The 17,176-nt window shown below is 52.7% G+C and overlaps 1 protein-coding gene across 1 annotated transcript in view; it reads right to left on the bottom strand.

The window, feature by feature from the left end:
- The window catches only part of LOC138473264 (pancreatic triacylglycerol lipase-like), a 393,166-nt gene that overhangs the window by 33,849 nt on the left and 342,141 nt on the right, over positions 1-17,176 (bottom strand). Inside the window, exon 11 of the mRNA XM_069611903.1 lies at positions 1,680-1,847. Within this exon, the coding sequence (XP_069468004.1) occupies positions 1,680-1,847 (168 nt within the window). The remainder of the gene's footprint in view (positions 1-1,679; positions 1,848-17,176) is intronic.

Here is a 17,176-nt window from a genome sequence, read left to right as displayed (position 1 = left end):
ATATAACAGACCGCGTCTCATGAGGATCGGTGCTTCTATTGAGCCGAGACCCAGTTCTAAGCGTATGACATACAGCAGGATACAGGTTGGTGGGCCTAAAATCCGACCCCAAAGGCAGGCCTCTAGCTTACTAACCCAGGACATATCAGTCATTGGCCCTCATTACAACCTTGGCGGAGGACCATGGTGCTATTAGCACCATGGTCCATGCCGCTAAGGTTACGATTCCGCCATGGTGGATGGCGGAATTACCGCCCCATTCCAAGGTGAGTGGGGCGGTAATTCCCCATTCACCATTTGCCCTTCCCATTCCCATTTTTGCCCCCATAGGGCATAATGGGAATGGGGAAGGCGCTAATTACGGCACCGTAAATTACAGTGCCTCAATTAGCTCCAAAGTCCCTTTGCAGGTTGGATTTTTAACGCCAGCTAAAAGCAGGCGTTAAACACCAACCCGCAAAGGGACACTTGTAATCAGGCGTTAAGGGTTAACGGCGCCGACGTGAGAGATTCCAGACCGTATCTCACAGCCTGACAAAAGGACTGTTTATACATCCTCAGAATTCTTTAGAAACTGTAGCCCGCTGTGCTCTTGCTGTAAGTAGAGATCAGAGTCGTTGATTGCACAGCTTTCCTTTTTCTGATAGATTCGGACTCGGGTAGTTCCTTTTACACCCCAATTCCACACCCAGGTCCAATAGCTATCTGTATAGTCAATTCTAGTCTCCTCAATCAACAAGGGAGGTTGCGCACCTCTCTTCTGGTTAAATAGCAGTAGCTGGGTCTTCTGACGGTTAATAACTAAGTGGTTTTCCGCAGCATATTTCCACAGGCCCTCAGCGAGCTTTCTCATCCCGTAAAGGCCAGGTCCATGATCACCAGATCATCAGCGTATGCAAGGTACTTTACACGAGCTGAGGCTATTTTGGGAAGGACTGTTTCCAGCCCTCCTAGATATTCAGCCATGTCTGGCAAATGTATGTTAACGAGCAGGGGTGCTTATGCGCAGAAATAGGCGGATTGTACCTGAATGTATTTTTTACCATTGCCACAGAACTCTGAATGAGGCTCTGTGTACTTTTGCGTTAGTGCTGGGCTCTAACAGTAATAACGCCCTAGGTTGCGGGCTGTGAAGGATTTTAGTGCCGCAGAAGTAATCATTAATAAATCTGGCTTGCAGATCATGACCATATGGTACACATGGCAGAACTGGGTGGTTTTGCCTAATTATGACCTTGTGGGCAGAATATGTCAATAACATTATGGCCAAAGGCCACACTGCTTGTTACAAGCCCTCCCCTTCATTAAAGACTATTGCCCATGACTCAGGTCTATAAAGAGCTCTGAGGGCTAGCGGTCACATAGCAACCAGTGTTTAGTTATCAGGCTATCATATGACTTTCTCCTAATTGCTTTCCATTAATTGACACATCACTGGAAAAAAAAAAAATGTTGTATGGCGAAATTATTGCTAGTCGAAATAATAGTTTGGCAATATAAGTTTTTTTGGTGGTTTATATTTTCCCGACTACATTTTCAGGTTTTCTGAAAATTGATGATTTGGAATTAACCATTGATTTCCGATGTATCGAATGTATGTACCTATCGATGACAGATATTTCTCAGGTCACTGTCATTGCTCGTTAAATTGCAGCTACAGACAGACCATGGATACATACGTCTTCCCATCTCTTCCGTACTGCACGATCGCTGTTTGTCCACCCACTTTCGGCAGGAGGGGATTCAGGATGTTGTTGTTCCAGAGAAATTTGACAAGACTCAGGGTCCCGACATCAACCTCGACGTCGACAAAGGCGGTGTATGTGCTTCCTGCTTTCATGGTCCCCCTTTGCAAACAGAAGCACAAACAGCAGCCCCGTTAGCATTTTCTCCGCATTTTTTCGTAAGAAACCAATACATTAAAGCGTTCTGTTGATCATGAGCAAAAATGCACACCTACCATGAAACACCAGAGAGGTAACACAACACTGCTACACACTGCATTAATAGTGGACTAGATAATGTGACCAACTGGTCATTCATTCATTATCATTCCTTCTTCGGAAAGGGACCTGTTAAGGGTTGCCCAATATATTACTGTTAGCCTCATTACGGTAACCCTGACGGTATAGATCAGTGAGGAAAAGGCACCGGTAGTCTTTATTAACATGTTGTGATTTGCACAATACGACAAGTGTAACATTCTTCTTATTATAACTACAATATATATATTTGAGGTTCATATATATATCTATATATATATATATCTATATATATATATATATATATCTATATATATATATATATATACATGTATATATATATTCAGTGAAACAACTTTGTTAAAGGGACGTTATGGTTAAGTTGTGCTACTAAAAACCTATGAAATTCAGTGAAAAACTTTGTAAAAGGGACCTTATGGTTCCAAGTAAAACCAAAAAACCCTTGAAATTCGCCAGTTACGGTTAGCTAAGCAACCACAACTCACACCACCACCGTGCACTGCTAAGACTAACACCCAGGACATCATAGATGACATCACAAATGCCATTGATGACATCACTGATGACATCACATGTGTATGTACTTTTCATGAAATATGTGTGCAAGGGATTCTTATTATAATGTTGTGAAAGAAGTGTCAAGGATCATTGCAATAAATATCATACCCTAATTAGTGTATTGAACGACTCATTGATATAAATAGCATTCTATTATGAGGTTCTATCTAGTATACTAATCTACTCATATAGAAACAGAACATTGTGTGCAGCGTACACGATGAAGGTATAATATTCGTAATGTTAATATGTTGAATAATGAAATGATAATTGTTTCTTAATAGATTTTTGTGTACTGTGAAATATGTAATAAGTAGCTAATAAAACACATGTATTACATAATTGCATTACTATAGACAAAACACAAAGACACAAGAACACATACCAATATGGGTATATACAGGGAAAGTGAAATTAGCAAAAAAGCACAAGTAGTAGCAGAAACAATTCATAATTTAACTGATATTTTCATACAAATATATGATTGCTCTGTTTCAAAGCTGCTATTTACCCTATGTATATGTATCACTTGATGTGATTGGACCCTAAGGAAAGTAGTGTGAGTACAATGTATACAAATATGACCATATACAGGGAAAGTACAGCCATAAAAAAAAAAACAGAACTATCAGAAAGTGCTCATAAGTCTATTGATTATCGTTATGCACAAAAAGGATAAAAAGGATTGCTGTCTTTCAAGCTTGTGTCTTCCCGTATGTATATGTTTCATATGATGTGACTGGACTCGAAGGGAATTACTGTAAAAACCTACTTGAAGGATACGTCTACAAATAAAATACCAATTTTAGTTTCTGACTGTTACTGAAGAAAACCATGTGGCCTAGATATGTCAGCAAAAGAAAAAAGAGTGAGCCAGACATGTGATGTCATCAGTGATGTCATCAATGACATTTGTGATGTCATCTTTGATGTCCTGGGTGTTAGTTTTAGCAGTGCACGGTGGTGGCGCGAGTTATGGTTGCTTAGCTTACCATACCTGGCGAATTTCAAGGGTTTTTCGGTTTTACTTGGAACCATAACGTCCCTTTGACAACGTTTTTTCACTGAATTTCCTAGCTTTTTAGTAGCGCAACTTAAACATAACGTCCCTTTAACAAAGTTTTTTAACTGAATTTCATAGGTTTTAGTAGTGCAACTTAACCATAACGTCCCTTTAACAAAGTTTTTTCATTGAATTTCATAGGTTTTTATGCAACTTAACCATAACGTCCCTGTAACACATTTCTTTTTTACTGAATTTTATAGGTTTTTATAGTGCAACGTCACCATAACATCCTTTTCAATAGATGAAGACCACTAGCATCTTAGGTCCTCAAAGTGGGAACCCCGGGTGGTAAAAAAAAAAGATGTTCCTTCCTGGGAACAGGGTACAAACGGGGCATGAGCAGAGGGTGGGGGGGAAAAGGAAGGAAACACGGGGCATGAGCGGGGGTAGGGGGAACACGAGAGAGACACAGGGCATGAGCAGCGGGTGGGGGGAACAGGGGAGACACAGGGCATGAGCGAGGGTGGGGAGGAACATGAGGGAGACACGGGGTATGAGCGGGGGGTGGGGAGGAACACGAGGGAGACACGGGGCATGAGCGGGGGGTGGGGGAACCAGGGCACACACGGGGCATGAGCGGGGGTGGGGGATTAGGACACACACAGGGCATGAGCGGGGGTGGGGGGAAATGAGAGAGACAAGGGGCATGAGCGGGGGGTGGGGGGAACACGAGGGAGACACGCGGCATGAGCGGGGGGTGGGGGGTAACACAAGGGAAACACAGGGCATGAGCGGGGGGTGGGCGGAACATGAGGGAGACACGGGGCATGAGCGAGGGGTGGGGGGAACACGAGGGAGACATGGGGCATGAGCGGGGGCAACAGGAGACACACGGGGCATGAGCGGGGGTGAGGGGAACACGAGGGAGACACAGGGCATGAGCGGATGTGGGGGGGAACAGGGCGCACACGGGGCATGAGCGGGGGTCGGGGGAACATGTCACACACAGGGCAGCAGCGGTGGTGGGGGAACAGGGCGCACACACAGGGCTTGAGCGGGGGGTGGGGGGAACAGGGGAGACACACGGGGCATGAGCGGGGGTTGGGGGGGAAGGGGAGAGACACACGGGGCATGAGCAGGGGTGGGGGGAAAGGAGGGAGACACGGGGCATGAGTGGGGGGTGGGGGGAAGGGGAGAGATACACGGGGCATGAGCAGAGGGTGGGGGGAAGGGGAGAGACACACGGAGCATGAGTGGGGGGAAGGTGAGAGAGACGGGGCATGAGCGGGGGTGGGGGGAAGGGGAGAGACACGGGGCATGAGCGGGGGTGGGGGAGAAGGGGAGAGAGACACGGGGCATGAGCGGGGGGTGGGGGGAAGGGGAGAGACACACGGGGCATGAGCGGGATGGGGGAAGGGGAGAGACACACGGGGCATGAGCGGGGGTGGGGGGGAGGGGAGAGACACACGGGGCATGAGCGGGGGTGAGGGGGAGGGGAGAGACACACGGGGCATGAGCCGGGGGTGGGGGAAAGGAGGGAGACACACGGGACATGAGCGGGGTGGGGGGAAGGGAGAGACACACGGGGCATGAGCAGGGGGTGGGGGGAAGGGGAGAGACACACGGGGCATGAGCGGGGGGTGGGGGCGAAGGGGAGAGACACACAGGGCATGAGCCGGGGGTGGGGGGAAGGGGAGAGAGACACACGGGGCATGAGCGGGGGCCAGGGGGGAAGGGGAGAGACACAAGGGGCATGAGCGGGGGGTGGGGGTGAAGGGGAGAGAGACACGGGCATGAGCAGGGGGTGGGGGGAACAGTAGGGAGACACGGGGCATGAGCAGGGGGGGAGGGAAGGGGAGAGACACACGGGGCATGAGCGGGGGGTGGAGGGGAAGGGGAGAGAGACACGGGGCATGAGCGGGGGGTGGTGGGGAAGGGGAGAGACACACGGGGCATGAGCGGGGGAGGGGGGAAGGGGAGAGACACACAGGGCTTGAGCAGGGGGTGGGGGGAAAAGGGGAGAGATACACAGGGCATGAGCGGGGGGTGGGGGGAAGGGCAGAGACACACGGGGCATGAGCGGGGGGAAGGGGAGAGACACACGGGGCATGAGCGGGGGTGGGGGGGAGGGGAGAGACACACGGGGCATGAGCGGGTGGTGGGGGGTAACAGGATAGACAGGGCATGGGTGGGGGGTAACACAAGGGAGACACGGGGCATGAGCGGGGGTGCGGTGGTAACACGAGGGAGACACGGGGCATGAGCTGGTATGGGGGCAACAGGAGGCACACGGGGCATGAGCGGGGGGTGAGGGGAACACGAGGGAGACACGGGGCAAGAGCAGGGTGGGGGGAACAGGGCGCACACGGGGCATGAGCGGGGTGGGGGGAACAGGGCACACACAGGGCATGAGCGGGGGTGGGGGAACAGGGCGCACACACGGGGCATGAGAGGGGGTGGGGGGAACAGGGGAGAGACACGGGGCATGAGCGGGGGGTGGGTTGGAAGGGGAGAGAGACACGGGGCATGAGCGGGGGGTGGAGGGAAGCAGAGAGACACACAGGGCATGGGCGGGGGCTGGGGGGAAGGGGACAGAGACACAGGGCATGAGCGGGGGGTGAGGGAAGGGGAGAGAGACATGGGGCATGAGCGGGGGTGGGGGGGAAGGGGAGAGAGACACGGGGCAAGAGCTGGGGGTGGGGGGGAAGGGGAGAGAGACACTGGGCATGAGCAGGGGCTAGGGGGGTAGGGGAGAGAGACACGAGGCATGAGCGGGGGTGGGGCGGAAGGGGAGAGAGACACAGGGCATGAGCGGGGGTGGGGGCGAAGGGGAGAGAGACACAGGGCATGAGCTGGGGGTGGTGGGGAAGCGGAGAGACACAAAGGGCATGAGCGGGGGGTGTAGGGAAAGGAGAGAGACACGGGGCATGAGCAGGGGGTAGGGGGGAGAGACACGGGGCATGAGCGGGGGTGGGGGGGAAGGGGAGAGAGACATGGGGCATGAGCGGGGGTGGGGGGGAAGGGGAGAGAGACACAGGGCATGAGCGGGGGTGGGGGGGAAGGGGAGAGACACACGGGGCGTGAGCGGGGGGTGGGGGAAGGGGAGAGACACACGGGGCATGAGCGGGGGGTGAGGGGGAAGGGGAGAGACACACGGGGCATGAGTGGGGGGTGGGGGGAAGGGGAGAGACACATGGGGCATGAGCGGTGGGTGGAGGGGAAGGGGAGAGACACACAGGGCATGATTGGGGGTGGAGGGAGGTGAGAGACACTCGGGGCATGAGCGGGGGGTGGGGGGAAAAGAGGGAGACACGGGGCATGAGCAGGGGGTGGGGCGTAACACAAGGGAGACACGGGGCATGAGCGGGTGGTGGGGGGTAACAGGGGAGACAGGGCATGGGTGGGGGTAACACAAGGGAGACACGGGGCATGAGCGGGGGGTGGGGGGGTAACACGAGGGAGACACCGGGCATGAGCAGGGGTGGGGGGGTAACACAAGGGAGACATGGGGCATGAGCGGGGGGGTAACACAAGGGAGACACGGGGCATGAGCAGCGGGGGTGGGGGGGGAGGGGAGAGACACACAGGGCATTAGCTGGGGGTGGGGGGGAGAGACACATGGGGCATGAGCAGGGGGGGTGGAGGGAAAGGAGGGAGACACGGGGCATGAGCGGGGGTGGGGGGAAGGGCAGAGACACACGGGGCATGAGCGGGGGGTGGGGGGAGGGGAGAGAGACACGAGGCATGAGCGGGGGGTGGGGGGAGGGGAGAGAGACATGGGGCATGAGCGGGGGTGGGGGAAGGGGAGAGGCACACGGGGCTTGAGGGGGGGTGGGGGGAAGGGGAGAGAGACACGGGGCATGATGAGTGGGGGGGTGGGGGAACAGTAGGGAGATATGGGGCATGAGCGGGGGGTGGGGGGGAAGGGGAGAGACACACGGGGCATAAGCGGGGGTGTGGGGAAGGGGAGAGAGACACGGGGCATGAGCGGGGGTGGGGGGAAGGGGAGAGAGACACGGGGCATGAGCGTGGGGTAGGGGGAAGGGGAGGGAGACACGGGGCATAAGCGGGGGTAGCTGGCAAGGGATGAGAGACACGGGGCATGAGCTAGGGGTGGGGGGAAGGGGAGAGACACATGGGGCATGAGCGGGGGTGGGGGGGATTGGGAGAGACTCACGGGGCATGGGCGGGGGGTGGAGAGGAGGGGAGAGACACATGGGGCATTAGCGGGGGGTGGGGGGGAGGGGAGAGACACACGGGGCATGAGCGGGGGGTGGGGGTGAAGGGGAGAGAGACATGGGGCATGAGCGAAGGTGGGGGGAAGGGGAGAGACACACGGGGCATGAGCGGGGGCGGGGGTGAAGTGGAGAGACACACAGGGCATTAGCAGGGGGTGGGGGGAGGGGAGAGACACACGGGGCATTAGCAGGGGCGGGGGAGTGGAGGGAAAGGAGGGAGACATGGGGCATGAGCGGGGGGTGGGGGGGAAGGGGAGAGACACACGGGGCATGAGCGGGGGGTGGGGGGAGGGAGAGACACACGGGGCATGAGCAGGGGCGGGGAGTGGAGGGAAAGGAGGGAGACATGGGGCATGAGCGGGGGGTGGGGGGGAAGGGGAGAGACACACAGGGCATGAGCGGGGGGTGGGGTGAGGGGAGAGAGACACGGGGCATTAGCGGGGGATGGAGGGGAGGGGAGAGACACACGGGGCATGAGCAGGGGGGTGGAGGGAAAGGACGGAGACACGGGGCATGAGCGGGGGGTGGGGGTGAAGGGGAGACACACACGGGGCATGAGCGGGGGGTGGGGGTGAAGGGGAGAGAGACATGGGGCATGAGCGGGGGTGGGGGGAAGGGGAGAGACACACGGGGCATGAGCGGGGGTGGGGGAGGGGAGAGAGACACAGGGCATGAGCGGGGTGTGGGGGGGAGGGGAGAGAGACATGGGGCATGAGCGGGGGATGGGGGAAGGGGAGAGACACACGGGGCATGAGTGGGGGTTGGGGGGGAAGGGGAGAGACACACGGGGCATGAGCGGGGGTGGGGGAGGGGAGAGAGACACAGGGCATGAGCGGGGTGTGGGGGGGAGGGGAGAGAGACATGGGGCATGAGCGGGGGATGGGGGAAGGGGAGAGACACACGGGGCATGAGTGGGGGTTGGGGGGGAAGGGGAGAGAGACACGGGCATGAGCGGGGGGTGGGGGGAACAGTAGGGAGATACGTGGCATGAGCGGGGGGTGGGGGGAAGGGGAAAGACACACGGGGCATGAGCGGGGGGTGGGGGGAAGAGGAGAGACACACGGGGCATGAGCGAGGGGTGTGTGGGAAGGGGAGAGAGACACGGGGCATGAGCGGGGGGTGGGGGGAAGGGGAGAGAGACACGGGGCATGAGCAGGGGGTAGGGGGGAAGGGGAGAGAGACACGGGGCATGAGCGGGGGGAGGGGGGAAGGGGAGAGACACACGGGGCATGAGCGGGGGATGGGGGACAGGGGAGAGACACACGGGGCATGAGCGGGGGGTGGGGGGAGGGGAGAGACCCACAGGGCATGAGCAGGAGGAAAGGAGGGAGACATGGGGCATGAGTGGGGGGTGGGGGGAAGGGGAGAGACACGGGGCATGAGCGGGGTGTAGGGGGTAACACAAGGGAGACATGGGGCATGAGCGGGGGTGGGGGGTAAAAGGGGAGACAGGGCATGGGTGGGGGGTAACACAAGGGAGACACGGGGCATGAGCGGGGGTAACACGAGGTTGACACGGGGCATGAGCGCGGGGTGGGGTGTAACACAAGGGAGACACTGGGCATGATCGGGGGGTAACACAAGGGAGACACGGGGCATGAGCGGGGGTGGGGGGTAACATAACAGAGACACGGGGCATGAGAGGGGGGTGGGGGGTAACAGGGGAGACAGGTCATGAGCCGGAATGGGGGAACAGGGGAGACACGGGGCATGAGCGGGGGTTGGGGGAAGGGGAGAGACACACGGGGCATGAGCAGGGGGGTGGGGGGGAAGGGGAGAGAGACACGGGGCATGAGCAAGGGGTGGTGGGGAAGGGGAGAGACACATGGGGCATGAGCGGGGGGTGGGGCGAAGGGGAGAGAGATTCGGGGCATGAGCGGGGGTGGTGGGAACAGTAGGGAGACACGGTGCATGAGCAGGGGGTGGGGGGAAGGGGAGAGACACACGAGGCATGGGCGGGGGGTGGGGGGGAGGTGAGCGACACACGGGGCATGAGCGGGGGGTGGGGGGTAAGGGGAGAGACACACGGGGCATGAGCGGGGGTGGGGGTAAGGGGAGAGACACACGGGGCATGAGCGGGGAGTGGGGGGAAGGCGAGAGACACGGGGCATGAGCAGGGGGTGGGGGGACGGGGAGAGACACACGGGGCATGAGCGGGGGTGGGGGTAAGGGGAGAGACACGGGGCATTAGCGGGGGTGGGGTGAGGGGAGAGACACACAGGGCATGAGCGGGGCGTGGGGGGGAAGGGGAGAGACAAACGGGGCATGAGCGGGGGGTGGGGAAGGGGAGAGACACATGGGGAATGAGCAGGGGTGGGGGGAAGGGGAGAGAGACACGGGGCATGAGCGGGGGTGGAGGGAAGGGAGAGACACACGGGGCATGAGCGGGTGGTGGGGAGAAGGGGAGAAACACAGGGGGCATGAGCGGGGGGGAAGGGGAGAGACACATGGGGAATGAGCGGGGGTGGGGGGAAGGTGAGAGAGACACAGGGCATGAGCGGGGGTGGGGGAACAGTAGGGAGGCACAGGGTATGAGTAGGGGTGGGGGGAAGGGGAGAGGGGAGAGAGTCACGTGGCATGAGCACGGGGTGGGGGGAAGGGGAGAGACACACGGGGCATGAGCGTGGGGTGGGGGAGAAGGGGAGAGACACACGGGGCATGAGCGGGGAGTGGGGGTGAAGGGGAGAGAGACACGAGGCATGAGCGGGGGGTGGAGGGAAAGGAGGAAGACACACGGGGCATGAGCGGGGGGTGGGGGAAAGGAGGGAGAGACACGGGGCATGAGCGGGGGGTGAGGGGGAAGTGGAGAGACACACGGGGCATGAGCGGGGAGTGGGGGGAACAGTAGGGAGACACGGGACATGAGCGGGGAACGGGAAAGAGAAATGGAGCATGAGGGGGGTGGGAGGAACACACAGAGAATCAGCGGGGGCCATGAGCGGGGGTGGGGGGAACAAGAGAGAGACACGAGGGCCTGTGCCTCACCGCCTTTTCGTTGCCGACGCAGCCCACATCTACACTGTGCAGGCAGCAGATCCGCTCCGATAAACAAAGATGTCGGGCGTCTCTGAAAATAGACGCACTGCACACTTTACGGCAGCCAATAGAAAAGCATGTCAGATGTCCGCGGACATCACGCAAGCTGCTTGCCCAATCACCATCCTGTCCGCGGAGCGAACATAGAAGTGTGTCTGCGAAGCGAACACAGATATCACTAATTTTTTCTGACCTACTTTTTGGTCATTTAAACAAAAACTAAAGTTTGGTGAGGATTCGTCCAGGAGGAGTGAAGTTATAAGCCGCCCAAAAAGTGCTCTTCCTATGGAAACACCAACTTAACCATAACTACATGGGCACTACCGCAGGCCTGCGGTAGCGGCCATGTAGTTATGGTCAAGTTGCTAAACCTATAGAAAGAGCTCTTTTTGGGTGGCTTATAACTTCGCTCCCCTTGGACGAATCCTCACCAAACCTTGCAGAAAAAGTATATGGCACACTCTGAATTATTATGCAAGGTTTGGTGAGGTTTGGTTAAGGGGGGGCAAAGTTATGGGGTATCACAAAAGTTCTTTTTTTCCCATAGACATAAAATCTTTGCTCACGCCTACAGCCCAAACCGCTGGACGGATTTTCATCAAATTTGCGGCAGGAGCGGCGGCTTGGTGCTGAAAGCTTTTGTTAATTTGGTGTAAATCTGTCCAGTAGTTATTTTTTTTTATATGGCCAAAGCGTAAGGCAAAATAATTAGTGATATCTATGTCCGGTCCGCTGACTTACTTTCCTGTTCGGTCCGCGGACTGGGTCTAGTGCTGATTGGGTGGTGAGAAAACGTGAAATGCATCGGTTTCCATGAAATGCCCGCCATGTTGGATTTGTGGACTTTTTTAAGGTCTGCGGACAGCACGGGGAAAACATTTAAAAAAGCAACATTGCACTTGTCAAACTCAACAAACAATCTCTGGGGATGTGGGGGGGATAAGGATGGGATGGGATAAGGCCATAGGAAGCCAAAAAAAGGGTTGTGTCATCCCAGACAGTCCACAAACCCTCCAGATGTCCCGGGGCAGTCCTGTGGTGTCCGCGGACACTTCAGATGTCCTAGGCCATCTGTACCTATTTCTTCATTACAGGGTTGGGGAAAAGCAGTTTTTGGATTTCTTATAACTTTAGCGCCACTCAATGAAACTGCACGTAATTTTGTAATTGTATTCTAGACCTACCCCTGAATGGGTTTGCAAAGTTTTGTGGGATTCTGTCAAGAGGGGGCAAAATTAGAGGGGGGTCCCAAAATATTGTAAAGGCATATAAATGTGGTGTCATCTGACAAATCTGCACAACATTTGAAGAAACTTTTTTTGGATCTAGATATAAATAGTTTTCTAAAGTTTGGTGGATTTTCTCAAGAGGGGGTGAAGTTATTGATATTGATATTGATATTTTATTTCTATCACGCTCGTACACAAGTGTTTCAGAGCGCGACAAGGCAAGGGGAGAACAAAACAACGATCTTACTATGCCCAGTGACATTGAGAAAGCGCAAGTGCATGGGAAAGGGGGAGGGTAAAAGAGGATGGAAGGGGGAGAAGTGGAAAGTGCGAAGTAAAGGAGAAACAGATAAATATTAAATAAATAAATACATAAGGGCAATAAACAGTGGTACTGCAGCCAGCAATTGACAAGTGGTAGGTTTAAGGCAGCAGGCAGGGTATGTCTGATAAGTGCAGGAAGAACAGGGGGGGGCTGTATGGGTACAGATACAGACCCCAACGCAAGAGGTGGCTCGGAGGCAGTGCGGCAGGGTGACAGGGTGAGCAAGTACGTGGGCCCGGAGGACAAAGGGTGGCCAGGTGAACGGTGCCAAGAAATTAGAGGGGGTGTGAACATTTTTAGATGGCTTATAACTTTGTTGCTATTTGATGAATGTGGACAAAAGTTTTGAGAAAGATTATAGACCCAACCTTTAATGTTTGTGTAAAGATTGAATGGATTTTGTCAAGTAGGGGCTAAGTTATATGACCATTGTATGTACATACATTTTGACACTTTTGAAAAAATAAAACATCGGCGGATTTGGAGCAAACTCGTGAGGAGCATTGGCAAGGACATTAAAGCACGGTTTTGCAAATGTGCCCGTGTTTTATTTTTTTTTCAATTGTCATAATGTAGGCACAAAAAATAGTCATATACCTATGCCTGTGGCCGTGGGCAGTAGCCAGATTGTCTGGGTCATGGCATAAGGTCATGACATGGACAATCTGGCTACTGGCCATGACCGCGAGGGATGCAAAATGGTGTTAAAGTGGCCATGTCCACCTGGGACCGGCTGTGTGGTAAAGTTATTCGAAAGTAGGATAGGTTTGAAAGGGAAAAAAATGTGCTCGTAGTAATATGGTCATAGGGTTCTGCAGGCTGCCATAAAAAAGGGAAAAGGGGCTCTGTACAGAGCCCTGCCTTCTCTTTCCATGGTGGCCATCTCGGAAAATCCTTCCTTCCTACTGTAGGAAGAGAAATCTATTTTTTAGCACCCTGGCTTCCCGCTTTGGGAACCAGGGTTGTTAATGGCCTTTATCCCCAATTGCAGGCGCTGCAATGGAAAATAATGGTCCGGAGTCCTTGTTATTTATTTATTTATTTATTTATAGCACGCTAAAGCCCGCAGACATCAGGGCGCACACAGACACACTTCGCTTGGCCGATAACTTGGGCTGCCGGGCTGTTATGCCCTGTTGCGGACGGAAAATGGTGTTAAAGTGGCCATGTCCACCTGGGACTGGCTATGTGGTAAAGTTATTCGAAAGTAGGATAGGTTTGAAAGGGAAAAAAATGTGATCATGGTAATGTGGTCATATAGTTCTGCAGGCTGCCATAAAGAGGGAAGAGGGGCTCTGTACAGAGCACCACCTTCTCTTTTCATGGTGGCAATCTTGGAAAAGGATTGTCCTCCCTTCCTACAGCAGGATGCCGCAAGCGTCGCGCTGTAGGAAAACGTTTTTTTAGTAGCCCGGGTTCCCGCTTTGTAAATTTAACTTTGGTATCTTAAGCCTTTGGTACACTCCCAACAGTGGTAAATAACTGCCACACCCATGATTCTCTCTGGGTGCTAGAGGTGGGCACGTCCTCTACCTCATCTTCTTGCTCCTCTTCATTGCCTTTGGAAGTATTGCGCTCTTCTGTTGTGTAGGTCCTCCAGCTGGTGGTGGTGGTGGTGGCTATTGGGGAGGAGGGACGGCAAAATCTGATGCCATTTTTAAGAGAAAATAGCATTTTTACTAATATTCTTCCAAGTATGTGCTTTGCATTAGATTGTTAATGGATAATGAGTAAGTATAGGTGTAGGAGCTGTGCAAGGGTACATTTTGAGCTTGAAAGTTCCTAGATCAGTCAGAAAATGCAGTTTCAAACAGTCTTCCCGATTCCTAAGTGCGGACGCCTTCTCAGACACGTCATCATGCTGCGTACGAGCGCATGGTCACTTGGCACTGTCCGGAAGGTCTGTGATGATATCGGAATGTTTGCGGACGTCGACAGAGGCAGAAACAGTGGAGAAAGTTGCAAAAAGTGCATAGAAGAGTTAAAAATGATGCTATAAGGTGGGAAATGGCAGAGGTTTAAGGTGAAACACTGTAAATTGGACAGAAGTGTTGCTCTATTGGGGTAAGTATGATATTAGTAAGTTGTAGGAAAATAGCATGCACTGGTCAACACCCATGCATTTCAGTGAAAAAACTTTGTTAAAGGGACGTTATGGTTAACTTACACTGATAAAAACCTATGAAAGTCAATGAAAAAACTTTGTTAAAGGGAAGTTATGGTTAAGTTGCACTAATAAAAACCTATGAAATTCAGTGAAAAAAACTTAGTTAAAGGGACGCTATGGTTACAAGTAAAACCGAAAAACCTCAGACATTAGCGAGCTATGGTAAACTGAACAACCATAACTCGCGCCACCATCGTGCACTGCTAAGACTAACACCCAGGACATCAAAGATGACAAAACAAATGTCATTGATGACATCACGTATATCACATATCGGGGCCACTTGTTTTTGTTCACTGACATATCTAGGCCAGGTGGTTTTGTATCTAGACATTAACCTTATCATACGTTCTTAAAGTACAGTCCATATGGTTTAGTCTCAGCTGATGGTGCACATACATGGGGAAATAAGCAGGCCTCAAACACACATTTTATTTGTATACATGAAGATAAACTTTAATGTTATTAACATTTTCTGATGATGCTATTTCTTTCTTCCTTACTTTAGTTTCCCTGTATGTGCCTTTGATTTGTAAGCATTGTGGTTCTTCATATCTATTGTTTGTACTAGCAAAAGTGTAGTAAGTCTTGAATTGTTAGCTAGTTATTACATGTTTAACATTACTCAAAACTTGCATAAGGTAGCATTCATTATTGTAATTTCCAAAATTACAAGATTATAAATATTGTACTTCTCTGGTGCATGCTGCAGCCATTGCCTATGTTTATATATGATTAGGTTCCTGTATTAACAACACTCAAATACAATGTTGTTTAGATGAGTACGTTCTTTAATCAATTAAGTAGTTCACGATAGGTCTCCTGATCACCCCTGACATATTGTTACCAACATTATAAACACAACCCCTTGTAGGGACTTTTCATCAAAATTAATTTCACATGTGACATCATCAGTGATGTCATCTTTGATTTCCTGGGTGTTAGTCTTAGCAGTGCACGTGGTGGCGCGAGTTATGGTTGCTTAGCTTACTATAACTCGCAAATTTCTGAGGTTTTTCAGTTTTGCTTGTCCCTTTAACAAAGTTTGTTAATTGAATATATATATATATATATATATATATATATATTCAATTAACAAACTTTATATATATATATGTGTGTATTACAGGGCCCGCGGTAGCGGCCGTGTGGTTATGGTTAAGTTGCTAAACTCATAGGAAGAGCACTTTTTCGGCGGCTTATAACTTCGCTCCCACTGGACGAATCCTCACCAAACTTTGCAAAAAAAGTATATGTCCGGCTCTGAATTTTTTCCCCAAGTTGGGTGAGGTTTTGTGTGGGGGGGAGTTATAGAAGGGGGGTCCCAAACATTTTTTTCCATAGACTGAATGGGGATAAACTTTCTGCATGGCTACAGCCCGAACGGCTGGACGGATTTTCATCAAATTTGCGGCAGGAGTGGGGGCATGGGTCAGAAAGCGTGCTTTTGTGTGTTTGGTGGAAATCCGACCAGTAGTTTTGTTGCAAAGAACTGAAATGCACATCCCAAACAATGTGTGATATCTGGGTCTGCTCTGCAGACCCATTTCCCTGTTTGCTACGTGGACAGAAGTGTCATTGGCTTGCGGTACGGCGTGCTGTCAGAGAAGTGTGGACACGGCCGGTAGTTGACTGGAGGGAAACGTGGTGTACGTCAACATTTTTTGGGAAAGCCACCATGGTGCATCGGAGGACAGTGCAGTGGCAGAAGGGTCTAGAAAATGTACCGTACGGAATGCGTTGGCAATAAGGGAAGGAATGGGAGGGTGAGTGTGAAGTGGTTAATGTGACATATGTAGGCGAGTTCTGTGTGTGGTGATTGGAGGCAGCTTTCATAACGGCCCCATAGCTTCTGCCGCAACCTGTTTGCAGCAACCTCTTTTCGTGGTGAGTGGTGGCAAGTGAATTGTAGAAGGGGAGTGATTTGCCCGTGACATAGGGTGGGTGGGAGTGCAGTGGCTGTGCGCTGCAGCTGGAATGCAGTAGTTGGCGTCTTGGTGGCATGCATGGGTGTATGAAGGTGCTGCGGAAGAATTGGACTATTGGGTGCATGGGCAAAGGCTGTTGGCCGTAGGGTGTAGAGCATGCACTCAAGAGCGTAGGGCTGCAACATACCCACCGCAGGAACGCATGTTTGACCCTGCACTTGGTACAGGGTGGTGCTTGTATAGTGTGGTATGTGCAGATTGGTTGCAATAGGGCTAGTGTTGCGACCAGAATGTGGGTAGGTTGGCAGTGACACAGTACTTTGTGAATGTAATTGGCGACACCCATAGTAAGTGAATGAAAGTGCACATGGGTGCAGGAGAGAGTGTTTTCTTTGCACATTATGGTCACTGTTGCAATTTGTTGCTACATAGCTGCGTGGCAGTGCGCAGGTTGGGTATGAGTGCTAGTGGCAGTGGTGTGTATGTGGATGGTGGTCTTGGGTGCCATGGTGACATGCATGGTGGCATTACATTGCTGTGGGTGTGTTCACGGCCTGTGCTGCGTGCAGATTTCTTCAAGTACGCCCAATGTTGTGAAAATGTTGTGGTTAGTGACACAATACTTTGTGAATGGCTGTGGGTATTGGTGGCAGAGGCTGTCGTGTGTTTGTGGATTCTGGTAATTG

This window comes from Ambystoma mexicanum, chromosome 8 (assembly GCF_040938575.1).
Source record: "Ambystoma mexicanum isolate Mex_15411 chromosome 8, UKY_AmexF1_1, whole genome shotgun sequence".
In the NCBI taxonomy this organism is placed as follows: Eukaryota; Metazoa; Chordata; class Amphibia; order Caudata; family Ambystomatidae; genus Ambystoma; species Ambystoma mexicanum.
Note: the sequence above shows the minus strand (reverse complement) of the source record. Positions and strands in the feature narration are given on the sequence as shown.